Consider the following 13212-nt stretch of genomic DNA (forward strand, 5'->3'; position numbering starts at 1 on the left):
CCAAACAATAGGTAAGATCACATTTATTTGTGCCTACCTTGAGAAAATTTTGATACTGTTTTCCCCATCCAATCTCCAAGTGCTCAATCAGTTCAAAGCTAATTTCAGGTCCGTACTTGAGTGGCAGAGTAAGGCTAAAGTCATTATGCAATGTGGTTCCCAAACAAATTTTCACGTCGCTCTCTAGTCCCTGTATTTAAGTTTGAAATCATCGCGGAACCCTAATCTAAGGAAATCGAAACAATAACATTATGTCAAATTAATAAGCATTTAAGTATAACAGATGTTCTTACCATAACAGATCTGGTTGCAGTTAGATCGCTATGCGCAATTATCACTCAATAACCTCAATAACGAATGCATTGTGACATAAAAAAATCCGGGAATTTGATTCCATTAAAACCTGCCGCTAACTTGTGATCTTTCCAGGAGGAAACCACTGGCAGTATTTCCACATAAACTCTGCACTGATGCTTGAATACCCACCTGCATTCACGATGGTTACTCAGCACAAATTATTTATATCTCTATGTTTTGGATATAAACGGTAATTTGATCACCTAACGAACCGTTTCAAGACAATAACCTCCGAGTTTGCAGAAGCTAAAAATTTAGGCTACTGTTGAAATTTTACTGTGTCGTTTCAATGTTGTTGCAAATTTATTAAGTTGGCTAATTTAATTTACGAAAAGTTTAAATTCGAAACGAGAGCCGGTGTGCTACGTCTTACCAGATCTCGCTTATTTGTTGTGTAGTTTTGCCTTGGGAAAATATTGAGCGAAAAACGACCACGATGGGATAAGGCGCTCCCGGGAAAGAAACTGCCCAGGTTAAGCGATAAAAATACAATTACAGCTAGAATTTATTGCCTCAGAGTAAGTAAATAGTTGCAATCTGGAAAGATCACAAAGCATAAATAATAATATTCTTTAGCTAAATGTTATTGAGCCAATTTATTGTGCAGCAATATAACCTAGGTTAAATGATCCAAAGGTTGCTTTGGTCTTATTTCATAGCCTTGATGTCACGATACGTGGTCAGCAAACTGGTTTTGTCTTGCATTTCAAACAAAGTTCAAAATAATAGTCAAGTTATTACGTGCTAAGCTACTACAGTATATACACACGCGCTGCAGATCCCTACTAACAATTAGTTGAAAAAAAGTTACAACAACAGAACAGTGCTCACAAACATAACTTATGTAACAATAAGTTGGATAATGTGGAGGTAGTGCTGTAACTAGATTTCGGTGCCATTACTACGGTAACTGCCAAGGTAACAAGTAGCAACTGACAAGCTTTACACAATGTGGCAAGAATCAAACGCTAATATATCTTATTCACACCCGATTCGTCTGCTTTCCGCCCATTGAAATGGGTGGAAATGCGGTAATATTTTCCCATTTGAATGGCAAGAAGTATGCCTTTCTTACCCTAGAGTAAAAAATATGAATTTGTAATGGGGAGATGTTTACTTCGGCAAAAATATAGTTTGTGGGAAACCCCATTCTTGAAAGCAGGTCCATTTTAATGGGCGGAGAAATAGACGAATGGGGTTCACAAACCATACTTGTGCCGAAGTAAATTTCTCCCCATTCCAAAGGCATATATCTTACTCTAGGGCAGGGCTTCCCAAGCTTTTTTGCTCGCGACCCCTTTCAAACTTCTGAAGTTTTCCGCGACCCTTCACGTTTAAATTGATTAGCAGTGCGAAATATACCTTTGTCATTAGTGACATTTGTTGAGATGCAAAGACTGAATTCAAGCAACCAGTACTCAAAGCCTACTTACTACTTTACACATATGTAGGCCACTGGAAACAAAAAAAGCACACACATTTATTCAGTGTGATTGGTGCGACTGCTTTCTGCTACAAAGTAAGTCCAGCCGTGGCTCAACATCTGCTAATGCTGGTCTCAAGGCGGTTTTAATGTTTATTAGGCTGGAAGTATATTTTGTTTTGATTGTATTTTGTACTTCGTGTAAAATTGGTATACGCTCTGCGACCCCTGACGTTCGTTACGCGACCCCTTGCGGGGTCGCGACCCCCAGTTTGGGAAGCCCTGCTCTAGGGTAAGAAATGCATACTTTCAACCATTACAATGGGAAAAAATTCCCGTACTCTGGACCATTTTAATGGGGGGAAAGTAGACGGATGGGGCGCTTATTCACCATGAAAGAATGGAAAACGTTTTGAATTGAAATGTGACCTAAATTTTAAGATAAAAAATTAAAGTTGATGCTAAAAATAAAGTCTATTGATTTTAAATGTTATTAAGGATAAAATAAATTGTCTAAAGGTCGCAATTTTAGTTGATTTTGTTACTGCACATTTGGTGGAAGGTAGGTGGCGCACCATGGTAGCCAAATGTTTAGATTCAGAATGGCGTCGCGTATGCCACTGTCATATTTTCCGGTATCATATCATGAATTCATGGCATAGGCCTAATGCATACATAGAACTGAAATGCAACTCGGTAACTAGGCCAGGCTAAGCAGGCGGTAGAATAAATGTCAAAAGTTGTGAAATTGCCCAAGTGTGGTGTGAGTTGTAATTATTCACCATAGGCCTATAGGCTAATTTATGGAGTGCAAAGGTTCAAGAGACATTTATTCATTCATTCATTTTTCGTCAAAAGCGCGGTGGGGACGAAAAATTAAGCCAGTTGTTACTAACACGCGCTAATGAACAGGAAAAAGTGACAAAGCCGAAAAGGCTTCAAACGTGCTCAAGGAAAATAACGTTAATAATTGCTGGTAACAACTAGCACGGCCACTAAACCTGTACTATAGTTAAATCCATAAAACATAACCATTTAACATAGCCTATGCAGCACATCAAAAAATATGCTCATAAGCATTTAAAACAAACAGGAAAAATAGCTGAGGACAAGAGTGTGAAATATGTAAGATGATAAGATTAGGTTTGTGTTTTAGGCTGAAAGGATGGTCGGCTGATCACGGCCGCGCAATCCATAGGCTAGCAAAAGGTGTGGCAGCTGCATGTACGCGTGAGATTCATCAACGTGCACGCGTGAGATTCATCAACGTGCACGCCAATTCAAAATAAACAAAGAAAAGCTTGTTGTTTAAATGCCAATTTGTAATAATTAAACAAAGAATTGACTCTTCGTTCAAGGCACAATTTGCGTGCTTGCACGCATGATTTCTCGTCTAAAACTGCTGTACTTTCCAGTCGGGCACACAAATGACACAATAATGGAATGACAGTGAAACCGAGTATTTTTGTCTGGTTGTAGAGATCCATGTCTTCGTTGTGTCACGAAAACTTCTGTGAGCGGAGTGTGGTTTGATGTCACCACGTTCACCCCACAGGAACAATCGTGGTTATGCAATCTTTCAATTGTAAAAATTTAACAATAAAACAGGTTGGCTATAAACGGTAAAATATAACGTTAAGTCTTAAACTGTATCGTTCAGAGGGCGTAGATTGCACAAAGCGGCAGTATGCTGTTACACTTGCTCTTCAAAAAACATGAGAAACATGAAATTGGGGCGATAGTATTGTGTTGCCGCAAGAAAAATGTTTAGTGAATAGCATCATATATTGTACCAGGCGAAAAAAAACTGATATCTGTCCGCAAATACACAGTTTCTTAACGATTTGAAAACATACCAACCACTTTTTGCGACAAGGTTTGTGATAAATGGCATAAGTTATTGTAGCGATATCCATACAGAAATAGTTCGAAATGTGTTATTTATAGAATGGGCATCGATGCAAACTCCTTATTATTCTGAAGTTGGATTGCGTAACCAGTCAACCAAAGAGGGTCTAGTACGGGGCTTCCCAAACTTTTTTGCTCGCGACCCCTTTCAAACTTCTGAAGTTTTCCGCGACCCTTCACGTTTAAATTGATAAGCAGTGCGAAATATACATTAGTCATTAGTGACATTTATTGAGATGCAAAGACTGAATTCAAGCCACCAGTACTCAAAGCCTACTTACTACTTTCCACATATGTAGGCTACTGCAAACAAAAAAGCACACACATTTATTCAGTGTGATTGGTCCGACTGCTTTCTGCTACAAAGCAAGTCCAGCCGTGGCTCAATATCTGTTAATGCTGGTCTCAAGGCGGTTTCTATGTTTATTAGGCTGGAAGTATATTTTGTTTTGATTGTATTTTGTACTTCGTGTAAAATTGGTATACGCTCTGCGACCCCTGAAGTTCGTTACGCGACCCCTTGCGGGGTCGCGACCCCCAGTTTGGGAAGCCCTGGTCTAGTACACAAGTGCACAACCACAGGATGCCTAGTTGTATGCTATCTACGAAATTGTGACATCATCTGGTTGTGCACTTGTATACTAGACCCTCTTTCATATTCAGCGCTACGTATATACTGTATTAAGTTCTAAATGCGGTCTACCTTGTTGATTGACATAAGCTCATATTGGATCAAGCCCACGCCCAAGTTATCATCCAGAGTTTACTTTGTCAACTTATAATTTGCTGTGTGATACCCTTAGTTTCATGCCTTGAACTAATAGCGATAACTTACATATATTTTGCTGTTTTTTGTCCAATTCCTTGTTCGAAAGTTTGTTTCTTAAGGTGTTACTGTCGTATTGCAGTATATAGGCCAAGTCTATTGGTCACTCACTGGCAATTTAGTGGTTTTTCAGCACTTTGTGAACCTGTTGCATTTGTTGGTTTAATGGCAGGGTGGTACATTTTTTACGAATGTGTAAATGATTCGCTGTGTATGTGCTGACGTAAGTTACTGTATTAGTAGGTAACATGTCAGGAATGTTGTGTTTTGGGATATGTTTGTACGCTTGTGTTTCTTCTGGAGTAATGTGGTCAAATAAAAACTCACGTTTTTTACCATGCCACATTAAGCTGGTAGCATGTTCACTGTGCTGAAAAAATGTTTACAAGGATTAAGTCTAGTAATGTGTATGATCATTTGCATAATAGTTTTGACGGAAACTGAAACCATTTAATCATTTAGACATATTAGATTACTGGAAATAATTGTGGCTTATATATATTTAGCAACAGTGTAGCAATATATTTGTTTTTATAATTCACAAGAGTGTGGTATATATTGCTGCAAATGTAAGAAAGTCTTCATCTAACTTCAGAGCAAGTGAAAATATGTCGTACTCAAAATAGTGGGTGCTTTCATTTTGTTACTTGTTAAATTTTTGTTTAAATTATGCACATTTTTGTCTAAAAAGTATGTATTAGGTCAGAAAGTGTCTATATTTGTCTACTGTGGTTATCATTTCTATTTTAAACATGCAGTGACAGCGCGGGGTATTCAGGGCAGTCGTACGATCGAAATGTGTTCGAAGCGAACCTGTCAACTGTAAACAAACTGCAGCGGGATTACTGGAATGCTAAACAAGTTTTAAGGAAGAAATTTGGGAAAGAGGACGATCAGCACGTGGTGGCGAGCGATTCGGAACTCGACTCAAAACTTGATGTATTATTTGTTTGGCTTCTTGTTGTTAGCATTTGTCGATTTTAATCATGCCACTTTCATATTCATTCATATGCACATGCATATATATCATACAGTTTGTGATATTTGGCACCAAAACAAACTTTGCTTTATGTGACGTGTATATTTATTTCTTACTTTGTTGCATTTTTAGCACAGCCTATATTTTCACGATAAAACTCCAGCACTTACTGTAAATAGTCTAAACTAGCATGTTGACATGCCGCATTGGAAAACGCTGAAATTAACGAAAAATTTTTAGTTAAGGTGTTATTATGACTAAGTAGCTTTGGATTCATACAATCAGACTTTAAGTTGACTTTAAGAGCTGTTGCCCTAAATATAACAACACTATATATGATCATGACGCTGAGTATCAGGTAATACTCAGTTGAACATGGTAGCGCTTCGACTTGGATTAAACTCATTTACTCTCTATAATAAAATTTCTATTTAGAATTGGGGGAAAATCTCATTACTACATTTTATTTCTATTCAGCTTTTCCATTCTGTCCAGAAGACAAGCTCAGACCTGATCAAGACTATTGAAAAATATCAGGAATGTGTTTGCAGTAAGGAACCATTTATGCATTGATAATAGTTTCTGTTTGACATATCTACTTGACTGCATTTTATAAATTCAATGCACATTGAACGTTTTGACAAGGTGTTAGCTATGTATGCTTTATTGTGTTCATGGCTGCATGCAGAAGTGATTCATTTAAATAATTTGCAGTGTTATCTCGTGATGAAAATGCAATGGGTCGATTTTTGAAAGAGCAAGGCGCATTAGATAAGACATCAGCTGGAAAGATGATGATTGCTGTAGGGAAGGCGCAATGCTACACCTCACAGCAGAGGTGAAATTCAAGCAGTTTCTATACTTTGCTATTATTGGCCTCTGATGTTATTGTTTGGTATCTTGCACTTGAAGGAATGGCAGAAATTATGTTATGCTGCTGCTTCAGGAAACTGCTAAGCTATGTATAATAATTATATAAATATTGTGATTAGCTGTGAATTTCCACAATGGGATTGAATATCTCCATGATGGTAGGAACAATCTTTATCATGGCTTCAAGATTACAAATGTGTTTGTTGTATTGACCTAATTTGTAATATATATGCAGAATTATAATATAAACTGATATATCGTGCTAGTAACAAATAAAACTTGATTATGAAGTTCTCACTTGTGTAGGGATTGTGAGCATTTAATTGGAAACCGTAAGAATGTTTTGTAAACTGTAACTGACTGTGTCACTGTGCGTTCATTCATTTGTAGCTCTTGCTAACTATGTTATAAATATCTGCCTTGCTTAGATGCTGCCGGCATACACGACTGTTGTCAGCATACACGGCTGTTGTCAGCATTTTGAAAGGCTCAGCTGTGAATCAGGAAATGCCATTGTTTTTCTGCATGTTTTTGATATACGTTTGTCCTGGCTGCCTGGTATAAAACTGAATCTAAACTGGTGTATTGGCCAAATACAGACTGCTTTGAAACATATATATCTGTAGTTTTATTGGCAAAACAATAGATATGTGTAGATCACACACTTTTGTGAAAACTTATTGCTGTAATTTTGTATGATATTGAACATACACTCTCATTTGTCACCTCATATGTCTACTATTGGTTTGCTTGTTTTGCACTTAACACAGTACAATCAGCAACTGGTGTCTATGTCACGGCATATTTCTTCTATTTTCTCATGTTCTTAATCTTATATTTTCATTGGATTCGTCTTGCGATGTTTGCAAGATTTCAGTGGAAGCTTTTTATTTTGGTATTTTATTTACTCACTAATTTTTCATTCCAGCTTAAACTTATCTCAGAATTTTTGTATTTTAGACTCAACCTGCGACATTCACTTTCACGGATGCGACTTGACGTAGAAACATTTCGTTATCGAGCCATCGGAGACAGTGTGCTGTCCGTGGACCAGATGGAAGATTCTAGAACCCATTATCGGGCATCTCTGCTCTGGATGCAGGACATCTCATCCAAACTCGATCCGGAGCAATATAAAAAACTGGAGAAGTTTCGAAAGGTTAGATACAAGATGCCGTTTCCTATCAATAATATGTGCGGTTTATGTGTAGTCCAAGGTGCCAGTGTTCCATTTGCTATCATTTCTATTTACTGCCTGAAGCTATAACACAATACAATACAGAAGTACAGCCATTTACAGTAAGCTTAGAGAAATGTTGATACTTCTGTGCAGGTACAAACTGAAGTTCGGCTCAATAAGGAAAAATTTGATCGTCAAAAATGGGCAGTTTGCCAGAAGGTGATGATTCTATTTTTAAATGTATTTTATTGCTGATGAGCCACTAGATATCTTTTGCATACCAGTATCAGCTACACCATTTACCTGCATTATGAGAACTCAGGTATCATAAAACATAAGTAATAGACATTACAGCACTGTGACGTTATAACGCACATAATTGTTAAACTGTATATGGATTCACATCATGCTAAATGTCCCATGTCTATGTATAATGTGATTGGTGAGAATACATAAGCGACTTCTTTATTCAGCTAAACTGTTTCCCAGGTTGATTTACTTTGTGCATCTCGAAGCAATTTATTTTCCAACACCCTTGTGCCGTATCAAAACGAAATCTTGAAGTTTTGGGAAAAGACTGCCCACACGATGGCAGCCGTGCTTGAAAATATCAAAGATTATCAAAACTACGAATTCAAATTGTTAAAGGTAGGGTTTGCATTGTTATAATCAGGGTTTAGTTTTAATGGTATCCTTTACTTTTTCAGCTTTATACTTTTGTGTGTAGATTTAGTTATTGATTTCTATTGACATGGGTTTCTTTCGTTAGTATTTTGAGGGTGGTAATGTCACGAGAATATCTTTACGCACTTGTTTTATTATGTAGCACCGCACATTGATACGTTTTAGTTGTATAGTTAGTTGTATATTCCACGATGTGTTTTTAGATTTATATTAAGATGTATTTCACCCGTATTGTTGTGGCTATAATGTGTGACTGCGTTTTTATTTAGTATTAGTAAAAATCTTGGTTACAATAACACATAAACTGAACATTTGGACAACATTATCTGTAATATTTGTTACCCCTTGCATATGCTGGTGCTATAACAACTCATGTAGTATTGTAACATTGTTTGTGAACTCAATGCAACAGTGGTTACGTCTAACACCTTTCTACTGCATGCTTGGTGAATTTTCAATAAATCTTTAACAACCTGGGTGTTCTACTTTGTCTCCTCATCACTGTAGGGTTTGAATCCGATGCAGGAGCTCGACAGCCTCAAGCAGGGAGAAGGAGGAGAAGTTGAAAAGAAGTCTGCAGAGGAGGATGTAGATGATGAACAGTGAGTTGCTTGAATTGTTGTGTAACAAAATCGTTTCACAATTTGAAGTTTGTTGCCTGTCTCAGTTTCACTTTTAATTTCTCATTCTTGTATGAACTAAACGTCACCTGGTTGCCGGTGGAGTGTAATGAAGAGCAAAGGTAGATTTATATTATTGCGTCTTCCCCAGCCTTTCTACTTTTCTCCGTATTCTGGTGTTCGTCAATGATTCTAGGCCCCTAGTTGGTTTATCGACCAGCATAAGCTTTTAGCAAGAGCTATCATCGCAATGACTCTTCGTGAGTGTCAGCACAATAGCATGGTATTGAGCATTGTTGTTCAAGACTTGTGCTGTTATGTAGTGGTCAGTGCCAGATATTTACTTTCTAGTTCTGCACAAAATAATCTTTACACCTATACTGCCATTATACACTAAGTTAAGCAAATTGTGTATAATGGCTGTATAGGTACTTAGTACAATCTAGATATGCCATTAAATGCCAAGTCAGCATCACATTGCTATTGTTAAGTACCGGTAGTCGTGATTTTGTCATTCGTTGTTTTAGATTATGTTTTAATTTTTAACTCATCTTGTGACCATATTTTATTACCACAAACTAGAGTTATTACGATGTCATTTTTTTCAAAATCAAATTGAATCAAAATACACCATACGTTATTGATACTACTAATACAATAGAATTATATATAGTGGCAGAAAAATTACATTATCAATTCAAAAAATAATCAATGTTTTGTGCTTAAATTTGTTAACAGGTTAATCAATTTGAATGATGACCTTGCCGAAGAAAGTTTGTCAATTGAAAAAGCGATACAAGAACTTGATTTGATGGACGAGAGCAAAGGTGTCTGCATGTCGTATCGTGTGCATTTGTTCTATAGTGACTGCACAAAATTGAAGTGTGCAAGTAGAAATTATTTCTACTAATAACTTCATTTTCCCATGCATGCATCACTTAATTCATCTATTCTGTAAAATCACTGTGAAAAGCGTTTGCAAAATTAAGTGGCTTTTGAAATGCAGAATTATTAGCAACTTGCATGTGTGCTTGTAGAACCTAACGGCGAAAGATTAAATGGAAAGTACGATGATGTTTATCACGATAATCTATTGCTTGATGAATTAAATATTAATCAACCTTTGCTTGCATTTGATGGTAAGTTTGCTGATAACTGCACGCTCTCTATTAATTGCAGAACTTTAATTAAGCGGCCATCGCGTTCGATTTGTCTTAAAAGTTGCAAGTTCGAGTGTTTGGTTAACAAATTGCCATCTTTCTATTCACTTCTGACACCATAGTGCCTAATGCATGGTGATATAGTTTGTTGTGTAGTAATGCTGTATTAGTTGTTTTAATTGGTGATAAAATACCCTGCTAGTAGTAAAAACGAACGCTCTTTTTAATCCTTGTCCTGATTTCTTTCCTCCAAATTTCATGTCTTCCAAATCATGCATGTTGTGTCCTTTCATGTTAAAAATTTTATGAATTTATTTCAGACAAGGAAGGTGTTGCCAAGAGCAACGAGCCAGACAACATTCTGCTCGGTGGTTTTAATGAAACCTCGCCCCAGGAACCATCGAAGGAAGATCTTGATCTTCTCAATGACATCCTCGGCGAAGAGGTTGGCACAGGTGAGACACGCGGCTAGTTGCTTTGGATGAAGATTACCACAATGATGACTCTGCTTCAAATTCTTGCTGTGCTGTGGCCCAGTGAAGCAGAAAGTGCGAGTTTAGTCGATAAAGATTATTGCAAGGAAAACGATCCCACTCTTTACAGGGGCTGATGACCTAAAAGAGCAGTGGCAATCAGTCTTCGGAGATTTCATCCAAGCCCCGGCCGCGGAAGAGACAAAGCCAACTGAGCCGGAGCAATCTTTGGGCGATGATCTCCTCAAGGATCTCTCATCTCCTCCTCCATCAGTGAGCGGTTATCTTCCCTCCCAACTCTTGGATCTTATGGCTACCGGTGAGCATCTTCTCGCTTTCTTCCGCAAGTTATTATAACTGTGCTCTTCTAAACTGATCCTCCAGTGTTTTGCTGAATGATTGTCAGGGCTATTAGCTGGGTGTCATGTTCAAGTAAAACTATTGAACGTAGCTGCTGACAACGGTAAGGTATCGCGACAGTTCTAGGGTTAGAAGAGAAGAATCGTTGCTTAACCTAACAATAGACTTGTTTAACGAATCCTATAAATATTACAGAGCAATCACCAAATATGCCCAACCAACTAAACTTAAACGTGCCCCAGCAACCAATGGGGCTTTCCAACCCCCCTGTGATGGGGATGGGTCAAATGATGGGTTATCAGCCCCCAACATATCAGTCTATGTTTGGAGGTCCGACCCCATCCCAGCAAGCTGCCCAAGACAAGTCAGCCCCGAAGCCAATGCAGGTCCCAAGCAGGAAAGGTGAGAATGAAGATTATTGTTCATGACTCATATCATTCTCACAGCTCATATCATGCTCACGACTCTTTTTATGATCATGGCTCATTTCATGGTCAGTTGGCCATCACACATCTCATGTTTTCACGATTCATATCATACCTACAATTCATCTTATAATTTTGCCACTGTCTCTGAATATTTCCGTATTTAACTTGACTCATTGCATCTTTATCAACAAATTATCCGGGGCTACCTCCAGTGGCAGTTGATGTTGATTGTTGTTTAACGCTTAGTCATTAAAACTTTAGCGGATGGAAAAGGAGGAATGTCCGCATGGTACAACTTATTTGCCGAGCTCGATCCTCTTCAGAATCCGGATGCTCTCGGGAAGAAGAAGGATGAAAAGTCCAAGGATGGAGGAGCTTGTTGATTCTTCCTCGTCATGTAAGACCCATCCGCTCTTTGTGAGTTGCTGCCATAAGAGAAGTGTAGATGCATGTTGGAAGATTTTTATAAAGCTAAAGCAGGTTGTGAATTTATCATGTATGCACAGTTGGTGTCTCTTATTTATCGCTGACATATGAGATTAATGATTATACGGCTTTTGTCTGATGCTAGTTAGCACCAAACACCTCAACTTGAATTATGTGGCCTGGCTTCAACTGCCTGGCTGGTTAAACTTTGGCACCATTGAAATGTCTTCATGTTTAACAAAGAAACATCAATGGTAGTTTGTATCGGTTAATTCTACGTGTCTGACTTTTCTACGCGGTTGAAATTAGGTTGAAGAGATTTAAGTTTTGCACATTCCCAGGTATCATTTCTGAATATTCCAGTCGTTCTTATCATAGATATCCTATATTCTTTTTTGTTTCCAATAACTGTAAATGAAATGTTTCTGATGACGTAAAGTCATATGTTCCTATGCTTTCCATCATGAGGCAAGCCTGTATTTGCAATGAAAAACGTGTGGTTTATGTTTAATTAGTCGTGGGGTAATCAAATGTAAGTTTTTTTTATTTCTGTGAGTTTTGTGTTACTTCTGATCGCGGGTTATCCCCATTATGACGTCATCTCGTTCTTCACACTTTCCGAATAAATTTTGGTGCAATCGTTACGTTATATTTGGTGTGCCACCCGCCCCGTTGTATTTATGTGTTCGTGTTGTTTTTTTGTGTAAGGATGTGCCACTGCAGATAATACAGCAACATGCGTTGTGTCAATACTTTTACTTCATGGAATTCCAATGCACACTTTCTAGTAGTTACATTGCAGTATATGAATTATGACGTGAAGTTGACCTTACCTAACATCGTTGAAATAGAACTTGGAAGCTTGAAAGTGATCTGATGTGATGATGTGCTGGGCTGCTGCTGAGTCGTGAGATCTTAATAACATGCAACTTTGCCTTGTACTGGAACAGAGTTGCAAACATTTTGTTTGGTGTCCAGGCCCGGAGCGTGTTAAGCTTTTGCGCAATTTCTTAGTTCTTGATTATTCTCGGACAAGTTGGTTACACTTGAATACCATCGCATGCTTCGGACTTAGTTGATCTTGACGACAGTGAACGAAGCAATTCCAAAAATTCACAGCTTGCTGTAGGCCACATGTGTGATTGTGCATCTATGTATTGAGAGAGCTAAAACAAACTTGATTCCCGCTGCGCAAAGAAACGCTTTTGCTTCGTGACACCCGACACCGTTTACAAAAGCTTGAAAGTGAAAGGAATCGCTTCGATGAGTAGCTCGGTAGATATTTCTTAAAGTTGTGAAAATCCTTCAAGTTTCAGCCACTTCATACTTGATTGATTGTTCTGATTGAAACATAACAACACACAAGCCCAGGAAAGTTAGCTTCGTTTCATATAATTACTTTAAATTGCGACGAAAAGCGCTTCTTGTTTCGATTGTGTTGTGTCAGCCGTCAGGCCCGTTAATAGAGCCTTTACCTAGTTTCCTCGTAAGACGAGAAGACAAAATCCGTATTCA

General features: G+C 38.0%; 1 protein-coding gene across 2 annotated transcripts; it reads left to right on the top strand.

Annotated features, from left to right (window-relative positions):
- Positions 1-4981: 4981 nt before the first annotated feature.
- On the top strand, positions 4982-12569 carry LOC143469033 (islet cell autoantigen 1-like). 2 transcript variants are annotated; one of them, XM_076966564.1, is made up of 14 exons: positions 4982-5139; positions 5273-5453; positions 5971-6043; positions 6208-6331; positions 7327-7525; positions 7700-7765; positions 8036-8194; positions 8738-8832; positions 9589-9677; positions 9888-9989; positions 10331-10465; positions 10614-10802; positions 11039-11245; positions 11533-12569. In XM_076966564.1, exons 1-14 carry the CDS (start codon positions 5123-5125, stop codon positions 11652-11654), a joined length of 1758 nt encoding a protein of 585 aa, XP_076822679.1. In that variant the 5' UTR covers positions 4982-5122; the 3' UTR covers positions 11655-12569. The 2 variants fall into 2 exon arrangements, with proteins under 2 accessions (XP_076822679.1, XP_076822681.1); XM_076966566.1 differs by lacking the exon at positions 9888-9989.
- Positions 12570-13212: the final 643 nt, after the last annotated feature.

Source organism: Clavelina lepadiformis, chromosome 8, assembly GCF_947623445.1.
Source record: "Clavelina lepadiformis chromosome 8, kaClaLepa1.1, whole genome shotgun sequence".
In the NCBI taxonomy this organism is placed as follows: domain Eukaryota; kingdom Metazoa; phylum Chordata; class Ascidiacea; order Aplousobranchia; family Clavelinidae; genus Clavelina; species Clavelina lepadiformis.